This window comes from Aphis gossypii, chromosome 2 (genome assembly GCF_020184175.1).
Source record: "Aphis gossypii isolate Hap1 chromosome 2, ASM2018417v2, whole genome shotgun sequence".
NCBI lineage: Eukaryota > Metazoa > Arthropoda > Insecta > Hemiptera > Aphididae > Aphis > Aphis gossypii.
The window spans coordinates 36,114,383-36,135,994 of NC_065531.1; the positions used below are offsets into that span (position 1 = coordinate 36,114,383).

Consider the following 21,612-nt stretch of genomic DNA (forward strand, 5'->3'; position numbering starts at 1 on the left):
GAATTACCTATAGGTATTTACGCCGTCTCGTACATCCGCCCCGCACAATAAAAGAAGATAATTTTTTACCGGAAAAAAATGTTTCTGAAGACATCGACGTTACCCAGCGTTTAGTATTTTTTCTTTCGTTTTTGCCGTCCGTATATTATTATATTGTAACTACCACTGACACGACCGGCCGTATCTGAACGACGTTGACGTGTACAAGTACACCGACCAAAGAACAAAGCATAAAACCGCACGCATAATATTCCTCGGTTCCAGCTGCAGCAGATCAATATTAAATAGTTCTTCAAACTATACATAATAGGCACTGAATTATTCGTGTTTCCATCATAGTTTTATGACGGTTATAAGTATATTATAATGTTATGTATAGGCTTTAGTGATCAGCACTATCGGTTTCGAGTACGTACTTATGTATATATTGTGGATTCGTTTTTTTCACTGTGCACATCGTATAAACTTCGTTGAATGTATTTTGCAGTGCAGACGAGTCAACGAAAAAACACGTTGTTGAACGAGGTAATCGAACTCTTCTCCAAATACTATATAGTTATATTCACTGGTGCATGCTAATACAAATCATACTCTGAAGGGTTGATTAATTGCTCGTTTATTATTCGTTTTTTTTTAAGTCAGCACTTGTTTTTCAAACATTTTTTCGGTACCTACCAGTATAGTATAGCCACGGTCTTATCACGGTTCGATTCAATCCGGTGATTCTCAATAATATATACTCACTTGATCCCGAAATTCGTTAAATAATTATAATTACCAAAACGGTGTACAAAATACGTATGTTAATTGTTATTTATGCGAAATATAACTTATTAATCAGCACCTCATTTGTTTTAAAATACTAACATTTTTTTCATTCACTATTGGGATGATAAAAAATACGTTTATATTACTTTTCTCTTTAAAATGTATTAAATAGTATGTATATAAAAATATATAAATAATAAAATTTGTATTTGTACCACAAATAACATTAAAGATAAGTATTAGGTTGGTGACATATCATATAATAGTTTTATTGAAAAAGCAAATGAAAAACATACGAGATTATGCACAAATTACTTTTATAGGTACTACCTATGTAATAACAAAATTAAAATATTATTTTATTTCGTTTTTATACAAGGAACCTAATGAGTAATTATTTAACTTATTTATTTGTAACGATAAATTGAAACATACTTTTAAGATTTAATTTTATAAACACAATTTCAAAATTGCACTATAGGTACCTGACTATATAAAAAATATAATTTAAAAGTTATAGTAGTTTGTTCTTTTATACTTTTGACCAATATAACACAATTAATTTTATTTGATAAATTTTAAATTAGTTATTAACATTTTCAACTATTCTAAGTCATCCATAGATCATAATAACCACATAATAATATTATCTTTAGACGTTAGATTTATCTAACCTAGGTTCCTATAATCTATATTCTATAACCACTTTCACGATACAATTTGTTACACATGGAACCCAAGTTCCTACACGTTATATGTAGATGGCATGTGTGCCAATAAAGATTGAATATTATAGTTAGTTAAATTAATAATATTAATAATACAAAAATAACATACTAAAAATAAGTATGAATATATTATGAAAAATCAAAATCATTGTACTAACAATTCTTTTATCGTCTTTGATACTTGAATGTCTGTTTTTTCAGTAAGACTGGGTATAATTTATAGTCTTCGTAGGACCGTAGATGACGAAGATGGCCAATTTTCTTTGATGTGTACCCACCTACAGTTATATTGTATTTACCACATATCGTGAAATTCAAAAAAACCTATTAATTTTATTGTTATTATACATAGTTAGGAAATAAACGCTTATTTTTTTATTCACTATACGCTCTACACGTATATATATAACTATTATTATTATTATTATTTACTTTTTTATGGAAACAACATTATATTTCCTAAGGAATTTATAATATCAACGACACGAATTAAGTTTTTCCTAACGCTTTTGTTAGTAGACAATGTGTAATACACAATAATATGTATACCGCTATCAGATAAATATACCTACAGACAAACAGTTACTACAATAATATAAAATGTGTAGGTAAAAAAAAAAATCAAAATAATGTTAAAATTTTAAATAATTACTGAATTTGTGAATGTTTAATTTATTTATGTATAATAGGTATGGTTATATTATTGATTTCTCTTATATTCGTTTATTTTGATTAGATACCTATTCATCTATTTTATTTTCTGTCTTATTGCAGTGTAAAAAAATATACTATCCATCTATCCAATTATTTGAAGATTCATTTTTTTTATGTTTGTTTTCTCTTCCCATGACATATCATAAAAAATTGTCAATGGAATTTAAAAACAATATCAGAACACTTTCAATTTAAATTAGTAAATAATTTCTAGTATTTATTTTTATTATAATAGTGTAATAAATACAATCAACAGTATTAATCTTTATATACATTTAACAATGTATTTAAAAATAATACTTGAATAATTTTATTTCAAATTCACTATTGATAATTAACACAAAATCAGAACGTGTATTGTTATATATTTTTAAGTTATATTATATTTAGTTGTGCTTAAAAATATCTTTATAGAGAGTTTGCTTAGTTATTTAAAATTCTTCTGAGTAATAAAAAAAAATATATTATTATTATGAATTATAATTAATATTAGTATCTAATTCAAAAGAAATATTAGTTACATATTATACACATTTTTTAAATTATAATATTTAACGTATTTAAATTAAATAATTTATAATGTTTGTACCACGCAACTAGTTCAGAAAACACATAAAATCTCATTTTCACATCATGGTAATAATAATGCGTATGTATTTTTATGTTTTAATATCTGAACGATGAACCCAAATCAGTTTGAATACTATATAAAAATTTTCAATGTTAATTTCATCGGTTTAAAGTTGTTCAAACCTTATTATTTTAAAAATAAAATTTATGATCTTTTAGTGTGATTCCGTTTAATACAAACAAACGAATAAAATTAACGTGTAACGCAAAAATAAAGTAGAATGTTGATAGGATGATGACTGTAAACTCAAAACATGTAGTTAGTATAATTTTACATTAAATCAACACTTCAATGTAAAAATACTAGGTACTTTTATGCATAGGAACAATGTACTATTATAAATATATCTATAAATTATCTACATCGATCGCACTTTAAAGTCAATGTATTCTCACCGAGAAGTGTAACCGATTTTTTAATGTGGAAAAAAAACGATTTGTTCATCCGAATCTATTCAGGATGCACACGTCGGCGGATCACACTTGCGGAAAGCAAATCTAATTTTTGGTGTTTACATTTTTTTTATTTTTTATTTTTTTTTATGACGCAATCCGTCGATAGTCTTCTTATACATACATGCCGCAGCCACTGTGTATGCAATGACTCTAATGATTTACTATTATTGTCCGTGTCTAATTGCTATGCAACAATTAAAACTACCAATCCGCGATCATGAACCGTCGTATGCGTATTCGTAATTCGTTGTTAGTCGTGATGTACGAAAGTAACGCAGTAGGTACTTATAATACTTATCCGTCAATTCCCTCAACCCGCTAATTTACATATGTGGCCATCACAAATATTTTTTTAGATAATATGTTAATGCAATAATATAATGTATCTATTATAATAATCAACGAGTACCCATCTTGGGAAATTCCGGGTCAAAAGTATAACAATCGATATCGTCAACCCAATTCTCAATACGAATAGGAAATGGATAATTTTCACATCACGGGGCGTCATTTGGCTGCTCAAGATGCATAAACCAATTTGTCTGCTTACGCCAATTGATATTTAGCAGCACTCTTTTAATATCTACCTATATTACAATGGGGGACATCTTCTCTTTTCGCTCAAGTCTTAACAGTAGGCAAAAATAATTAGGCTGTAGGTTATTAACGTCGTTTCGTCAACACCATATTCGGTCTATAAATTTTCTGGACATAAATTAATACATATTTATTATACTTTCTCCAGTTCCAATATGAAAGAGAACATGATCTGTATAAAAACTAACTATTTAATTATAATTTTATATTGAATGTTATATATTTATAATATACATATCATATTGATATTTTTCATTTTCAATAATGAAAGATTAATATAAAAATTACGAACTAGATTCTGTATAATGAAATAATAAGAAAAAACAATTTTTTTCTCGAGTCATCTGAAACCATAACCATTTCTTATACATCAATAAGAAAATATTTTTGTTTGAAACTATATTTAATTATATTTTGTTTTTATTTTTATTTCTAGGTCGAACCGCTTTTGAAAAACTCACTGAATTAGATTATAAAGGCACTACATATTACACAGTAAAAAACTTGACGCTGTACGAGTGCCAAGGATGGTGTCGAGAAGAGCCAGAGTGTCAAGCAGCTTCATTTAGGTAAAATAATAAAATACATGAAAAAATATTTAAGAGTTTAATAGTTGAACGAGTTTAAAAAAAACTTTTATAGTAAAATAGTAATATAATAATACAATTAATTATAAAATGTAGTATTCACAATATTTTTGTTTTCAACATTTAAAATATTTATTATTCTGGTAGTTGATTTCATCAATTAAGGGGGGAGGGTAAATTAAAACAAAATTATAAAAATGCCAATAATTATTTTATAAAAAAAATTGTTTTAATTCAATTTGAGTCGCAGGGGTGGGCAAGTGCCAACCTGCCCCACCCTCGCTACGACATAATTTATTTAATTAGTTGTATAATATTTCAACCAGCTATGAATTCATATTTGATAAAATGAATCAATTTTAAATGGTTTTTAGACTTGAAACTTTTAAATAAAATATCGATTTGATTTAATTTCAGTTTTGTCTTAAACCCGTTGACGCCCATACAAGAAACCGTTTGTCAATTACAAAATGAGACAACTGCCAACAATCCAGCGGCAGCCCCTCAGCGCTCCGTTAACTTGTATTACATGGTGAAAATGCAAATACGATCTGGTTAGTAATTTAAAAATAGTCCGTTATTTTAATTTCTAGATTATTTTTTATAACCCATATAAGTTAGATCAGGGTTTAAATAATATATATAATGTATAGTATGTACCTACCACGCATGCCACATCATCGTTATATATTACATTCCCGCTGAAGCGTAAAGGTATATCGTTAACTCTGTGTCTCTGCAGGCAATTCATAACACGGTGAATTTCTATGGGTTCCGTGTCCATTTCATCCACCTCCGTGGTGTACCACCACGTATTGGAATTTTTGTTCTTGGCCATTTGTTAAACAGAGAATTATCCTCAGATCTTATATTATATACAGACGTGTACTCGTATTAGTGTCTACATTATTATGTGTACATTTTATGTACTTATAATATCAAGGTCAACGAATGTCTAGGAATTACCATTAAATACGATAAAGAGTAATATCACTATGTACCTACTTATAATATATAGGTAACTATTATTGAGGTACTACTAAAGTACTGACTATATTATAATGTATTATAAAAGGTCTAACCAAGGATCATGCAATATTATTATATCGAATGTCTACTATCTTGACGCCGAGCGCTTATAGTCGTTTAGCGTGAGCAAAAAAATTGCCGTTCTTAAGAAAATGGTGTCCGTTAGTTGATTTTGTGTTGTGATCAGATTTAGCGTAGCGTGACATTATAATAATGAACATTTAAAGAACCGCCTAACTATCTACCGCTATATATGGTTGTTGTCTTTGCACGAAGTACATTGTACTTTAATGGCGGTAAATTAGATTATTTAAATACCACATAGAAGGTAGATACCCAAGTCGGTGTATGAATAAGAAAAAATATTTTTATACCGCATAATAATATAGTATTATGTTTAGAAAAACTCCAACACTATATAATACACTAATGCGTAGTTTAACTTTTCCCAGTTGTATTTCCTTATACAAACGTATGTTAACTCGAAATTACTTATTTTTATCTTATTAGAAATAAACTAAATTTGTTTGTTCAGATAATGTATGTTTGAGGCCATGGTCTTTCGAAAGAGTACCGAACAAAATGATTCGAGGACTAGACAACGCGTTGATCTACACGTCGACGAAAGAAGCATGTCTAGCCGCCTGTTTAAACGAGGTAATTATCGATTCAACTAAAAACCATTTTAGCCAATGTAAATTTAAATTCAAACATTACCAAACAGCTTTGGATTAAAACCACATAATAATAATATACTGAAAACGTGAATACATTTTAAATTGGTCAACGTATACGAATAATTTGTTTCCTTACAGCACCGTTTCACTTGCCGTTCTGTGGAGTATAATTACGTAACACTCCAGTGTCATTTGAGTGATTCAGACAGAAGAACCACTGGCCAGTACGTGCAATTTGTCGAAGCGCAGGGTGTCGATTACTTTGAAAATCTCTGCATCAAAGGTAATGTGACGTGTTGACATACAATAAAATTTGTACTAATTTTTTAATTACACTATTCACTTCTTATATCAACAAATAATAACTGTTATACAATAATAATAATATAATTTATAGGTAACACATTATATTATAAATATTACCATCAATCATACTATATACATTACCAAAAATTAATATTGGACGTTTATTATTTTTGTTTTTAGGCAATCAAGCTTGCAAAGGAAATCGAGTTTTTCAAGTGCCCAGAATCGGAGTGGCCGACGACAAAGTAGCACAGTACGCCTCGTTGCATTACTACAACGATAAGGAACTACAGGTAACATTTAATGCTAATACATCCGTATATAATACACACGTATACATGTAAACTAAAAGGCGTACGTATAACTTGTGTGTATTGTAACAATTTGCAACTTTCAAAGTAGGTACCTACTTGCTACTACATACCTGTTATACACGGAGATATGTCGGGGACTAACGTAGTTTTTTACATAAGGCACATTGTCTACTCGTGCTAGTGTATAGTGTAGGTACCTATAGGTAATACTGTCCATGAATAGTCAACCGGTTACCAAGTGTATTAACATCGTGGGGAATAAGTAAAGGTCAACTGAATATATTATTATATTATGGCATGTAGCATGCCAATCGTTTGGAATACGTAAAACAATAAGCAAACAGCAATAGGTACAACACTATAATAAGTGCATAAAATAATCTTCACGTATCACACGAGTATAACATTTGTTGGATATTATTAGATATATTTCAAATGTCAAACTTGAATGTATAAAAAAGTATACAGAACTTTTCATAGCAATTAGAACTAAAACCTATATGTATATTGTAATTGAAAACATGAAAATCAAAGAACTACGTTCAGCACTTTAGCACACTGATGTTATTTGTATTAAAGAGGTACTATTTAGTAGGTAATTAAGTACTATGTCCTGCATGCATAATATTATTTCGATTTTTGATAACAAATAATTTTTTTACTAATTTTACACATTAAGTACTGGGAATTTTATATTTACTATTCCCCGGCCCTACAAGTATAAACTATGTATTTTATTTTCTATCGAAAACATCTTTCAAAATTGAAAATCAAAAAGTATTTCCTACTCTAACAATAAACAAGATTCTCCAGACACACATAAAAACAGTTAATATTAATTAAAAAATATAGATCATTGTAAAACTAAAATAATATTGTTCTGTTTAGAATCTTACACGAACATAATATTGTTAAAAAATAATTCAAGAAGTTAATTAATATCTATAAAAAGCCATGGAATATCAGGAAGAAGCCCATATCAAAAATGTTTAGGTATTTAAACGCTCCCTAGAAGCCGGTTAAGTTTTTGATATTCCATCGTTGGTAGTCTAAACCATGTATACATAGGTTTAGTAATTATTGGGACCAATGACCGAGAATATTATTATAGAATAGCAAACAACAACAAAAATAATAATACAAACAAGTTCAAGTCATATTCATCTGAGAAAGCTTGCATAAACCGAATATTATTTTCGTTTTTCCAGGTGACGAGCGAATCAGCGTGTCGGTTGGCTTGTGAAATCGAAAATGAGTTCCTCTGTCGATCTTTCATATTCAAAGGACCACCGGTAGGCACGGCGTACAACTGCGAGCTGTTCCATTTGGACCACAAGACGCTGCCAGATGGACCTAGCACGTACTTGAACGCCGAACGACCATTGATCGACGACGGGCAAAAAATCGGAAATTACTACGAAAACTATTGCGAAAGTGAGTTGGTTTTTAACTTTGATATATATATTATTTGATCGATCTATCACTACGTGATAGTCGTGACACTTCTTTAATGAGTTTAGTGGTACAAAAAGTAACATGAAAAAAATATAATCGTTAAGTATATTTAAAATTCCCGTAATCAAATTTTGAATAATTACATTGTTGAGTATACTTGATGCTCTGTATATTAACCCATATCATTTTTATAATATATCCGCAAGCACATTATTACATATCTACAATCTACCTATATTAATATATTAATTATATATTCATACTATGAGCGGGCAAAGTGAGTGACATGCTCTGTACGCACGCGATGTCGTCACCATAATAATTTATGCACTTATTTCATATATTTCAATAATAAAACAACCTGACCAAGACGCGTTTTTTTTTTTTTTTGCAGAATCCACGACTCCGCCTCACGAGCAGCTGCCGGTCGTGTTCGAAAGTACCGACGATCCGTCGTTGAACTTGACTAGAACCGATTTGAATTGTGACAAGACAGGAACGTGTTACGATGGTCAGTGTCTTTATATTATTTTATAATAAAACGATTTATATTTTGTATACATTTCAATCTCCACTGATTGTATAATATATAGCTACTAACATTGGCTATTGGGCTATATAGTTAATATTAATATTATGTGAATTTAAATTTTAAATACAGTGAAAAAAAAACAAGAATAATATACCAAAAGTTATAAAACATGTAAAATTATGTTAATATTATTTTAAAAGGTAATAATAAATAATATGCATAAATTACTAAAAATATACACTTATATGTTATAAATGTATATTGATAAAGAAATATACAAGAGCTTCATAAAAATATATTTTATTAAATGAAATTTCTAAAATATAAACTTTTTTTAATAAAATATTCAGATACAATATTTTTTATTATTATTATTATTATTTGAAACAATATACCTCGACAACGTGGTTATTAGGCTGAAAATTGTCATTTTTTTACGTAATGTATTAATTAAATCTATTTAAGACAGGTATAATATTTTTTTTATAGATATATTGAATGTTTACACTAAATTTTCAATTTTTATACGTTAAATTAATTATTTCTTTCCAAATATGTAATAAAAATATTTGAAATCTAGTTACGCATATTTACCAGTTTATTTTATGCATTATATGTTGTTATAATGCTTAAAATATGCAAAATTCAATTTCATATTTAACATAGTAATCTTAAATTTAATCAATTTTTATTTATCTATCTTGTGTATCTAATTCCATCTATTTTTGCCGTGATAAATTTATCACCAATGGACGACGAATATACCTATTTGATTACAATCACCAAATTATTATTTCATTTTATATTATTAGTTACTACATTATTTTTTTAAGTATAAGAACTTATATTTTTTCATAAAGATTTGGTATTTAAATACAAATTAGAAATTTAGTTTTTGAAAAAATACAAAATACAACAAATATTTAACATTTATACATAGATACATTTAAATATTTAATACTTACGTTATAATAACCAATTATTAATAGATATAAAACAAGAAATTATTAAATGTGTCTATTGTGTAGATAATAAAATGTAGTTAAGTAAATTTAAAAATTCAAGATTTCACATTGTAATTTGTAGCTATTGTACTCGACAAACGAAAAAAAAACATAAATTTATTTTATAAAATAAAATTCGTGATCTTATTGTTTAATTTTTCTAATATTTACAGTATCGGTGCATTGTAAAGATACCAAGATAGCTGTTCAAGTACGCACGAACAAACCATTCAATGGTAGAATATACGCGCTCGGCAGATCAGAAACATGTAACATAGACGTGCTCAATAGCGACCAATTCCGATTGGATCTAACAATGGCTGGTCAAGACTGTAATACCCAGTCGGTGGTAAGTAATTTAAACCCAATACTGGAACATGAAACAGTTTTAATGAGAGATTAGTCTGTAATAAGTTGAGGATTTTCTAAGTCGTAGATGAGATTTATTAGTTACACCGAAAAAAAACACAGAGAAGGTTCGGAAATCCGGTTTATTGAACTCTTTCATTAAAACAGCATGATTATTTCTTTAATAAAAATTACGTTTTTTTTTTTTTAGACTGGAGTGTTTTCAAATACAGTAGTACTTCAACACCATAGCGTAGTTATGACGAAAGCAGACAAAATCTACAAAGTCAAGTGTACGTACGACATGTCTTCGAAGAACATTACATTCGGAATGATGCCAATCAGGTGAGAATCTGAATAATAGCTACTAAAATTTTTATAACATATTTTTAAATGTCGACATGGCATATTTAATTAATTATTTACTCTGAACTGTTTTATTTCTGCCGTATACAATAATACTAAATAATGAGTCACACAAATATAATATTATGTAAATCTCAAATGTGTTAAGGATACTTACTACTTCGCAACCCCCTAAATATACAATTAGTACCTCCAATGGTTTTCCCTATTATTTATCAAGATATAGCATTATTTTTAATAATATGAAAATCTTAATTTTTCCCTACGTACTCATATTATTGAAATTTATCTGCTACTTCACAATTATACAAATGTAAGAACATTAGATGTTATACAACTATTTAACAAACTTCCATTACAAATGTGGCAATATTTTTTAAATCACAGATAGTCCTGGTACACTGTATAGTACATGAGTTACAATATAATAGTACAACTGAACTTACATTATTTTGTATTATTACATGACAATTTAATTTTGAATAAGCTGTTGCCTATTAATTACTGTTAATTAGATAACACAATAATTATGAACGTAATATAATTTAAACTTAACATGTTAAACACTTAACAGAGATCCAGAGATGATAAGCATTACTTCGGCACCAGAAGCACCGCCACCGAGAATCAGAATTTTGGACTCCCGAGCAAGAGAAGTAGAAACGGTCCGAATCGGTGACAAGCTGACGTTCAGAATCGAAATTCCTGAAGACAGTGAGTATACAAACATCTGTTGCATCCAATCTGTAGGCGTTTATCATTTGTGTTTGTGGCGAAAAAATCATTTTTCCCCACAACTGTATTAATTATTATTATTGTGCGAGTTATACCCTAGTTCACGTGGTGTATGCAAATATTATGATTGACTGGGTGGGAACTTCAGAGACCTTAACCCCTTAAAAGTCACGATTTTATTTTTTCAATTTTCCAGTTTGAAGTATTATTATTTTATAGCATGCATTATATTGGAATTATTAATTATTATTTTAAAAGGATTCATAAATTAGATTCTATTTTTATAGTAAATTCTTCGGTCAACCCTTATCAGCCAAAATAAAACATTTTACTTGATTAAAAATGCAATAACTATAAAAAAGTTTAACACTTTTTTGATATATTATTTAGTATTTTAGATGTTAGTACTAAATAAGAATAAATGGAATAACGTATAAAAATGTTTTGATTTATGCATATTACCTATTTTTTATTACACAATATAATACATATCAAGTAACATTATTATTATAAACAAACAAAACTATATTTTAAAATAGATTATGTAGATAAATTGTTTGCTCATTTAAATATTATAAGCTTTATTAAAAAAGTAATAATAACATTTATAACTTTCCCACTTAAATTCGACTGCCACCTATCAACTATACCTACTTATACGCACAATATTGTATGTGATCCTCGTTTTTGCCACCTCCGTTTCTATAACTTTTCCATTTGTTTTTCCGACAATGTAGCGCCATACGGTATCTTCGCAAGGAGTTGCGTGGCCATGGCCAAGGACTCGAAGAGTACGTTCCAGATCATCGACGACGAAGGGTGTCCGGTGGACCCGACCATATTCCCCGGTTTCTCGCCCGAAGGCAACGCACTGCAGTCTGTCTATGAAGCGTTCCGGTTCACGGAGTCGTACGGCGTGATATTCCAGTGCAACGTTAAATACTGTCTGGGCCCGTGCGAACCGGTAATGATTCCGCTTTCCGCCACGATAGCGGTTATAATAAATAATGATCAATAATAATAAAAATAATAATAATGATAATAAAAGAAATAACAATAATATCAACGAAATCATTTTTGTTGCCGGTTTTTTTGTCGTTGGACATCAGGCCGTTTGCGAATGGGGCCGAGACTCCGTCGAGTCCTGGGGACGGCGCAGAAGATCGGTGTCTAGCGCTCAGCCCAGCAACGACACTTCCGAAAACAGTGAAGACATGACGCAGATCAGTCAAGAAATACTAGTGTTAGACTTTGGCGATGAAAAACAATCGCAATTCTTGAAGAGCAATGAGCCACAGTACACGGATTTCAACAAAGGTAAATAATTTTAATAATAACATATAAATTTAGTGCATCGTCATAATAATGTAATATCTATATAATATGCGTCTACTACACGTAAATATAAGTCACATGAGTTGACAATTTCTTTTTAATTTAATTTTCGTAATAGGTACCATCTATAGTTGAAAAATAATTGTTATTTAACGTTTTACTTTTTTTACAACGAAAACGATGAACATCGATTCATCACTCATCATAATACCTATTATATTACAGTAGCCCATGTGTCGCTTATTTTAAGTCCTTTGAAAACTAAGCCTTTAATTCGATCATCGATATCGCAATCTATTTTTATCATGGTCTACAAATCTAGATTTGTAAACTCGGAATCGTGGATTCTTCACCTTCACCTGCGATGGTCAAATGTCAACCTAATTAAAAATCAAAATTTTGATTTTTTCACTTCCATTTTTCTTAATAATTTGTTATGGTTATACATTTATATTAAATTTATACATAGCCATTACCAATTATCAATGATTGGTAGTATTTTCTGATTTTGAATTCCGATGTATTAATTGGGTTTTTTTACTTTAATATTTATATAATTATTTTATAGTACCTATTATGACAATAATAGAAATAGGTAATAAAATCAGTTTCGTCTTTTTTACCCGAATAAAATCTAGTTGCTCCACCTACTCATTTGTAAAAATTTAATTTTACAGACAAAACTATCACCATTGTGGAACCATGTCCGACCAAAACGTCCGTACTTGCATTGGGCATCACATGTATGCTACTCATACTGATTTACGTGAGCACAGTGTTTTGTTACTATATGAAGAAATGGATGACTCCAAGGAAAATGATGGCATAGGAAATATGTCAACAAAAGAAATTGCCTACTCTTGTCAATAAGCCATGGTTGATAATATATACTCAAATTAAAACCAACAAACAAAAATAAAACAATAATAATAAAACGACAATAATATTATAATATACTTATACATCCCAAAATTGTAATGAATGAAATATGCAAAAATTTGCAAAAAAAAATTTCCTTTATTTAAGAACTACTGCACAAACAAGTGTATCTATTAGATACATGTTTACAGAATTTAAATTCATATAATCTAATGTAAATGTTATCGCATCCGGCGAAAAACTCAAAATTTTTGTATATATAAAACAGGCTAAGTCCTATATAATTTGAATAATTAAGTTTGATTATGTGCCTATTGGAATTACGCGCATTTCCATACAATATATATATTTTATATATCATATCCGTGATCCACCCCTCCTCAATGCAATTATTATTATCGTCGTTATAAAATAATTGTATATATATTATTTTGTATGTCATACTTACATGCATAATACATGTGCATGATACTATTTACTATATGTGTGTAAAGTATACTTGTCATGAAGATGAAAAACTTGAATATATAATATAAAATTAAATACAGTTAGGAAAATCTTAGGAAATTAAATTCGAATTAAGTTTTTCCTCTTCTTGATGAGTATTACTTTATTTTAAATGTAAAATTAAATAAGATTATATTTATGTCTCAATCTAGGCGCTCTCTACAAAGCCTATAATATTATGCATTTTCAAATTAATTTAACCAATTTTCATTTAAAAATCGATATTATTATACCTATTTAATTATATTCAAAAAAAAAAAAATTACATCTAGATAAATATTTTTTATTTAAGTTAATTTAATTTAATTTAAACAACTAGTTTTATTAATTTATTTAAAAACGTAGAAATTAAATATTTATAGGCACATTTAATTATATCATGTATTTTTAAATAAATTTTATAATATAGACAAATATTATGAAAATATACGAAAATAGTGTTTATTTATTGAAACCAACCATTGGACCGTATTTCCTTTAGGGCATTAGGGCATAGAACACTATGACCTTAATGAATTTTAATATTAATTATTTTATAACTAATAGAAAATATATAGAACAATTATGAGGATGTTAATTGTTAGTGTTCTATAAAAACCGTAATATTACATTGTAAGTTATAATAAAATTTAAAAATATGCATTCAACAGTTTTATTCACTGAACTAAATACTAATTTAGTTCAGTGGTTTCATGATTTATCGATATTTTTTTTAGCAATATTTTCATAGATACTTCTTCGATACAAGCATTAGCTAATAGTGTAAACATTTTTTTTTTTTTTTAAGACTTCAAATACTCAATTTATTAGCCACCCTACAGTAGTTTATAATGTTTACATGATTTATGATTATTGATTAAATTTCAGTTATAGATATATATATTTTTTTTTACATGATAATTTATTTATATTTATATTTTAACATCATAATTATTGTTGTAGTTTGGTATTGTTGATTCGTTGTCCTATAAGTTCGTTGTAAGCTCAGCTATCTTGATGAAATTGCCGATAACATTTTTTTTGGCTAATTAAAAATACTTGACAATTTAATAAAAAATTTCTCATGAATTAGTCTTGTGTAATAATATAATCTTATATAGTCAATTCTACAATAAAATATCAGACAAATTATTATTTAATTATTTAATATGTAACTATAATTATTATCCCTTTAATAATAATAAAATTATAACTAATAACAATCATTTACAAACAAAAATTTTCATCGTAAATCTCAAAGTATTTGAACAACTCCCCAAGTTGGACCTCTCTTTTTTTAAACTCGCCAATCTTCTTCCCAGAGGTCTAATCTATCTCTGTACCAAATTCCATCGCAATCGAATGAACAGTTTAGGAATACATAAAGGGCACACACAGATAAACATTAATTTTTATATACATAGATTTAGTTAGCTAGTAATTTATTTATTTTACTATTAGGTAGTAATACAACAGTGGTGGGTATGTTCAACTAAGTTTTTTCCAAAAACGCTGCATTTGTTTATGTCATATGTATAAAATATAAATTATTATGATATTATAAAATATAAGTTTAAAGTTTCAAAAAGGTACTACGATTTACGAATAATATTTATATAAATTACAAAAACATAATTAAAATCATTGATTAAATACCCATCTAATTTCGTCTAAATTTAAATTTATTTAAAATATCTATAAAAAAAAGGGTAATTGTTTATTGCCGGCGCCCAGCAAAAAAGTGCGTTAGCAAGTTGCTCAATCACGCTCGAGTAGACTGAAAGAGCGACGGGAAATGTCAAAGTCCAAGCCAAAATTATCACAACAACAAAATATTTATAAACATAAATAACCACGAGTGTAAACAACGAAATAAATAGATTCTTTGACATGCTGCTATTTTATTTTTTTTTTGAGGATGATTAAATTTCACCATTAAAAAACTGTGTAGGTATACTCGTAGATATTTTGAATATTTTACGGTTACAGTGTAACAAACATAGAGAAACCTTATAATAAATTTTTAATACTTTGCTAAAAATAAAAATTATAAAAATATGTAGGTAAATCTTCTTCTTATACCGAAAGAAGAAATCTTGGACTTGTTTTATCATGAATCATTACGCATTTATAACTTAAACAGATCAAACTCAATTTATGGATTAATAAAAAAACATTTTAGTTTGTAAGTATAATGACTTATAAATCATCATTAGGAACTAGAAAGATATTAGGTATTATTATTTTTGTTTATAATGTTTATATACCTACTTAATGATCTTTAATAAAATTAATATTAGTTCAATTGGTATACTAATGTATATGTGTACCTACCTATATACTATAATAAGTAACTGTTACTCTATTGATGTAACATGTTAGATAGGTACCTGCTGGGAAATATGACACTCTTTACTCCTACCTGCCATATTCTTATTTTAATTTAATGTGCAAGCCATTTAAAAAGATACGTACATATTTACAAAATGATCACAACAAATTAAGTATGAATAATTAAGAATATGGAGCAAACATTGTGTCTCCAAATAAACAATAAGCAGGTACTTAATAAACATAAACTAGCATAACAATTATTAAATTAAAAATAAAGGTTCCATATGCCATACCTTGTACGAGTACATGATATTTTTATGTAATTTTAATACTGGAAACGGTCATACATTTTATGATACTAATTATTATAAATGGTAAATATCTACCAAGACAATGATGACTTACTTATTCTGGGATGGTGTAAAAACAATTCATAATGTGTATCAATATATAAAATTTTAAAATACTTGAAAACAATGATCATCAGCAATACATTATGTAAATTTTAGTTAATACAATTAATTAGTATGCAGAATAGTGTTTTTAGTAAATGGCATTTTAAGGTAGATTATGTACTATTCAATTACCTACCTACTGTTCATTTAAATGTATTTATTACCATGGGCAAACATTGGCAATTTTTATGGGGGGTTAACTTTATTTTATGTCGATATACTGTATACTTTAAGATACTTAGTGACTAAATATGCATAACAAATACATCTTACAAAATATCAAAGGGGCAGTTTCCCCCTCTCGACCCCCCCCCCCAGTTTATTATTACCTAGGTGTACATTTCCAGATATTATATTAATTATAATTTTAAGATATAAATATGTAAAGTATTGTTAACTTTTTTTTTCCACACATTTTAATTTTTAATCATACCTTATGAATTTAAGATAAATATTTTCTGTGATTGAAGTATACAAAGGACAATAAATAAAAACAGCATATTATATATTTTTAATAATAAAAAAATATAATAAATTATAAGAAAAAAAATAATACATAATTTAACAAAAAAAGTAACATTTAAGGTACACATGTATATTAATTATAGAATTAATAATTACAAATATTTAATAATAAAAATGTATATGGTAAAAATATGTATACATAAAATCATTCATAGTATATTCAAATTCTATAACAGAATATAAGTAGGGAACATAAAGCAGTGTAAAGCAATTTTACATGAAATAAAAAGATTATAATAATTATACATGTATACCGTTTTAAAATATAATGTTTCAATTTTTGTAATAGGCGTATAATGTATATATCACAATAAATCTAATACACCTGTTAAGCTGTCAATGATAAATTTGAACAGTACATAGTTATCACTTATCATACAGGTTAATGTATTCTCGTGCATATGAATTAATAAGACACAAGACTATCAAGTGCTTTATCAGGATCGTTATTGCATTTCACTAGTGCACTGCATATATTTTCTTCTCGAAATCCAAAATCAATAAGCCTATCAACATTTTTAAGAAAAGTGATTGCATGATCAGCGTTAAAATTATTAACCACCAGCGCTTGTTCTACACGATCAGCAGTATAACCGCTAGTCTCCTCAATGGAATGTACTTGAATTAAAAACTCTATAATCTAAAAATTATAATAGAGTTATAATTATGTTAGACGATAAGGCAACTTAATCACATACCTTAGATTCATCTTTACCAAATAGTTTACACGCTCGTGCAGCACGAGACAAAGGAAAGCCCATTTGATGCATTTGATCTGCTAGACATTGGCTAGTCGGAGAAAGTGATCTATAAGGATTAGGAAATGAACATGTAGGTGATTTAGACCCATTTGTTGTAATGTGAGTTAAAGATTTTTGTGGATCATTCTGAAAAAACGTATAAAATAATTATTTCACAATAACAATTTTTTTAAATTTATAACACTTACTGGTGATTCATCATTATACTTTAAAGTATTTAAATCAGCCTCCAATTGCAATAAAATATTTGGCATAGTAACTGGTGGCAAAGTTACTATATTATTTTTATCAACAATAACATTTGAATTGGAATTAGGAATAGAACTAAATGTCTGATTGGTATTTGTATTAGGACTATGTAAAAATTCATTGCTATTAAAATGTTCTGAATAATTATTGTAAATAGGTTTTGGATAATGTTGAGAAACATTTATATCAGATGGTATATCAGATGGTAGAACATTTTCAGTATTGGTATTATTGTAGACTGGTGTCGGTTTTAAAACAGAAGCTAATTCTTCTAAATCATTAATTGTTTTTAATTCCATGTTATCAAATGGACTGGATGTATCGGACTCAAAATCTGATATATTTATATTTTTAGTGAGCATGGTGTCATATGAAGACATTTTTAAGTTCATTTGTTGAGCAGGTATTGGTTGTAAAACTTGAGTATTTTGTGGTTGTGCTGGATTTGTTAACGTTAACTTATCTAAATCTAAATAATCTTGTGTTTTGAACTCAGCAGCCTGTGAATGGCGTCTAGTTTTAGCTTCTTCTCGTATTTTACTCCATATTGCCATTTTTTCAAGTACATTTTTTTCTAAATTAAAATCATACTGAAACAAAAATAATTACAATTTACAAAATCAATACATAATTTTTTTGGTTTCAAAATAGAATATTGTGAACAATTACCTGAGTTTTTAATGCATTAGATGTTGGTTTATGTTGTAACACACCAGGTAATGCTATCTTTTTTGGAGGCTTATATTTTTCAATAATTTTAACAGGAATTTCATCCATGTATGAAAACCCTATAGATAATAATAATATATATAATTATTATATGGCAGTATGTTTCTAGCATTTTTAAAAAATGTAATATATTTAGGATGCAAGTAGTATTTATTTTTAAGTATATATAATAAAGTATGTATAATAAAAAATATACCATTTTTATCACTTTCTTGACCACTGCTTCCACCATATGACATATTAAGCACAAAAGCTTACACAATATTTAAGTTTTGTGAATTCATAGAATTAATAATAATTAATATATTCTATGAGTTTATGTGGCCAATTTCATATTTTGTCACCTATAACCAAAAATATTATAATTAAAATTAGAATTTATTAATTACAGTATGTTGAACAAAAAAAAATTAGCTTGATAGAAAGAAAAAAATTTAATAATCAATCAATAGGTATGTTATGAAATTTGTAACACATTTATATTTTGACTCAACAGCTAATTTACTGTTAAAAATAATTTGTGTATACATGTAATACATTCAACATGTATACTCTGTTCAAGTAAAGAATTGCAATCAAAAATGCCAGGTTTATATCAGGGATAGTCAGACCATACCTATCTATTTTTCATTTCCATCAAGTTGACAATTTATATGCCATTAGTATGTAATAACAGTACACTCTTGCAAATAATTCAGCAGCCGAATATAGTTCATAATTAGAATAGAGCAGTGGCGTATTTAGGATTTTGTCCAGGGGGTGATATAAGTTGGAAAACATAATTTCCTCGACGGTGGGAGGGTACACTTACCAATGTTATTAAACTTACTAGTAAAAAAAATACCAAGAGGGGGGATCTATCCCCCCCGTAAATATGCCACTGGAATAGAGTATATAAGTATGCGTGTGGAAAATAAATTATAACTATTCTTTGATTATATACTATAATAAAGTATAATAAAATATGTTGGGATAAATTTTACTAAGCTGAAAATGTAAATAGGCATGCAACATTTGATGCTTAATAAAGAATTAGCTATGAACATAGGGTGGAGCTTAAGAGAAATAAGGTCACAAAAACCTAGGCTTTAAGATTTTGAACCAAATATAAATAAATACTATTTAGACAGATATTTAAATTAAAGAATTATATTCATTATTATCAATATGTCATAAGGACAAATATTTTTATTATAAGTTGTCTAAATTGTATAGTTTTTAGAGCAAATTTTTACCTTCACCTATTGCTGTTATAAAATATTTAAGTAAATATTAAAAGCAAACAATAAATAGTATGGTGTTTAATATACTTAATAAAATTTTCAGTATTTATTTATATATTTAGTCAATTTTCTATAAGCATTTTTATTATTATTTTAAGTACCAACGATAGATTTTAATGTTTACTACATAATTGTTATATGTTTACATATTTACTTATTAAAAAATATGTATTTATAACAATGAATGATAATTTTATTATTTAAACTCGTAATTAACTTTAAAAGTTTTTAAAAGAGAGTATGATACTGACATATTTTTATTAGCTTTATATTTATATGCGAATCATAGAAAAAAATACTTAGGTACACACAAACAAATTAATCTGCATAATCATGTAATAAATTTAACTTTTTTATATGTGGATTTTTAATAATTCCAAAAATAAAATTTAATACTAAATACATTTTCACTTTACTTTTTTTTCTAAGATTTGATACAATCTTGGTTAATGACAGTGGTTTCTCTTGGTGGATTTATACAATAGGTGACCACTTTCTAACAAGATAGAATGTATGTGTATGAACTATTAATGTTTTAATATATTGTCATAACTCATAAGTATCAAAACAAATCTAACTAATAGTATCTATAAGCTTTTCCCTAACATATTACATTGTTTGTTAAATATGGATAGCAAATTTCTATTAATAAAGAAATAACATAACTTATGGTTAAGTAGGTACATTGAAAAATAAGATACAAAATTGTATAAATACATAATATGTATTCCAAAATAAACCTTTAAATATTTTAAACATTGAATAATTGAACAGATAATAGCAAAACAGTGAGTCCTTGAGACTTATTATCATATGTATCATATTTTTAAATATAATTATATTATAGACAATAATTGTTAAAAAAAAACATATATTTCTGAATGTGTCAAAGCCATTAAAAAATACTTACTATTTTTTTGTAATTATTTTATAACTTTTACAACTTTAATTTAAGAAAACTTTTTAATCTGAAAAAAATATGATTTTATAGCAAAACATTTCAGAAATAAATCAAAATAAAACAAAAATTATTCAATTGTTTCAGGCGTTTTAGTGCATATTTGATTAGTGCATTAATACATTATGAAAAATGTTTGGATTAAAAAAAATAATGAACTAAAAATGGTATAAAAAGATGTTTATACAAAATATTAATAATACATAATATTATATTATTATTATGCAATATTGAATCGAATGTAATGTTTTGATAACAAATTTAACATCACGGCCATATATATATATATAATGTGTTTAACATTGTGCTATCACGAAACCAGGGAGTAACTTGACATACCACGGTAAATATTAAAAATAGGTAATAAAAAAA

At 27.3% G+C, this 21,612-nt stretch overlaps 2 protein-coding genes across 2 annotated transcripts in view; one reads left to right on the forward strand and one right to left on the reverse strand.

The window, feature by feature from the left end:
- LOC114126956 (uncharacterized) overlaps positions 1 to 13,603 on the forward strand; it is a 37,956-nt gene extending 24,353 nt beyond the window's left edge. Inside the window, exons 3-15 of the mRNA XM_027991019.2 lie at positions 4,330 to 4,462; positions 4,898 to 5,034; positions 6,045 to 6,166; positions 6,325 to 6,469; positions 6,673 to 6,785; positions 8,015 to 8,240; positions 8,656 to 8,772; positions 9,971 to 10,146; positions 10,357 to 10,490; positions 11,086 to 11,225; positions 11,984 to 12,210; positions 12,356 to 12,563; positions 13,259 to 13,603. Of these exons, the coding sequence (XP_027846820.1) occupies positions 4,330 to 4,462; positions 4,898 to 5,034; positions 6,045 to 6,166; positions 6,325 to 6,469; positions 6,673 to 6,785; positions 8,015 to 8,240; positions 8,656 to 8,772; positions 9,971 to 10,146; positions 10,357 to 10,490; positions 11,086 to 11,225; positions 11,984 to 12,210; positions 12,356 to 12,563; positions 13,259 to 13,410 (2,030 nt within the window). The 3' untranslated portion in view covers positions 13,411 to 13,603. The remainder of the gene's footprint in view (positions 1 to 4,329; positions 4,463 to 4,897; positions 5,035 to 6,044; positions 6,167 to 6,324; positions 6,470 to 6,672; positions 6,786 to 8,014; positions 8,241 to 8,655; positions 8,773 to 9,970; positions 10,147 to 10,356; positions 10,491 to 11,085; positions 11,226 to 11,983; positions 12,211 to 12,355; positions 12,564 to 13,258) is intronic.
- A 3,718-nt stretch (positions 13,604 to 17,321) lies between these two features.
- Positions 17,322 to 21,416, reverse strand: LOC114127220 (ubiquitin-associated protein 1-like). The gene is made up of 6 exons (XM_027991407.2): positions 21,193 to 21,416; positions 19,196 to 19,343; positions 18,940 to 19,058; positions 18,210 to 18,860; positions 17,959 to 18,147; positions 17,322 to 17,900 (listed from the first exon to the last, which is right to left on the reverse strand). Exons 2-6 carry the CDS (start codon positions 19,236 to 19,238, stop codon positions 17,667 to 17,669), a joined length of 1,236 nt encoding a protein of 411 aa, XP_027847208.2. The 5' UTR covers positions 19,239 to 19,343; positions 21,193 to 21,416; the 3' UTR covers positions 17,322 to 17,666.
- Positions 21,417 to 21,612: the final 196 nt, after the last annotated feature.

Excerpts from the sequence above, each read along its gene's own strand:
- LOC114127220 (XM_027991407.2), bottom strand. The coding sequence starts at position 19,238 with ATGTCATATGGTGGAAGCAGTGGTCAAGAAAGTGATAAAAATG. Across the intron at positions 19,059-19,195 it reads TCAAGAAAGTGATAAAAATG|GGTTTTCATACATGGATGAA; the intron begins GTATATTTTTTA and ends TATTATCTATAG. Across the intron at positions 17,901-17,958 it reads TTGGTAAAGATGAATCTAAG|ATTATAGAGTTTTTAATTCA; the intron begins GTATGTGATTAA and ends TATAATTTTTAG.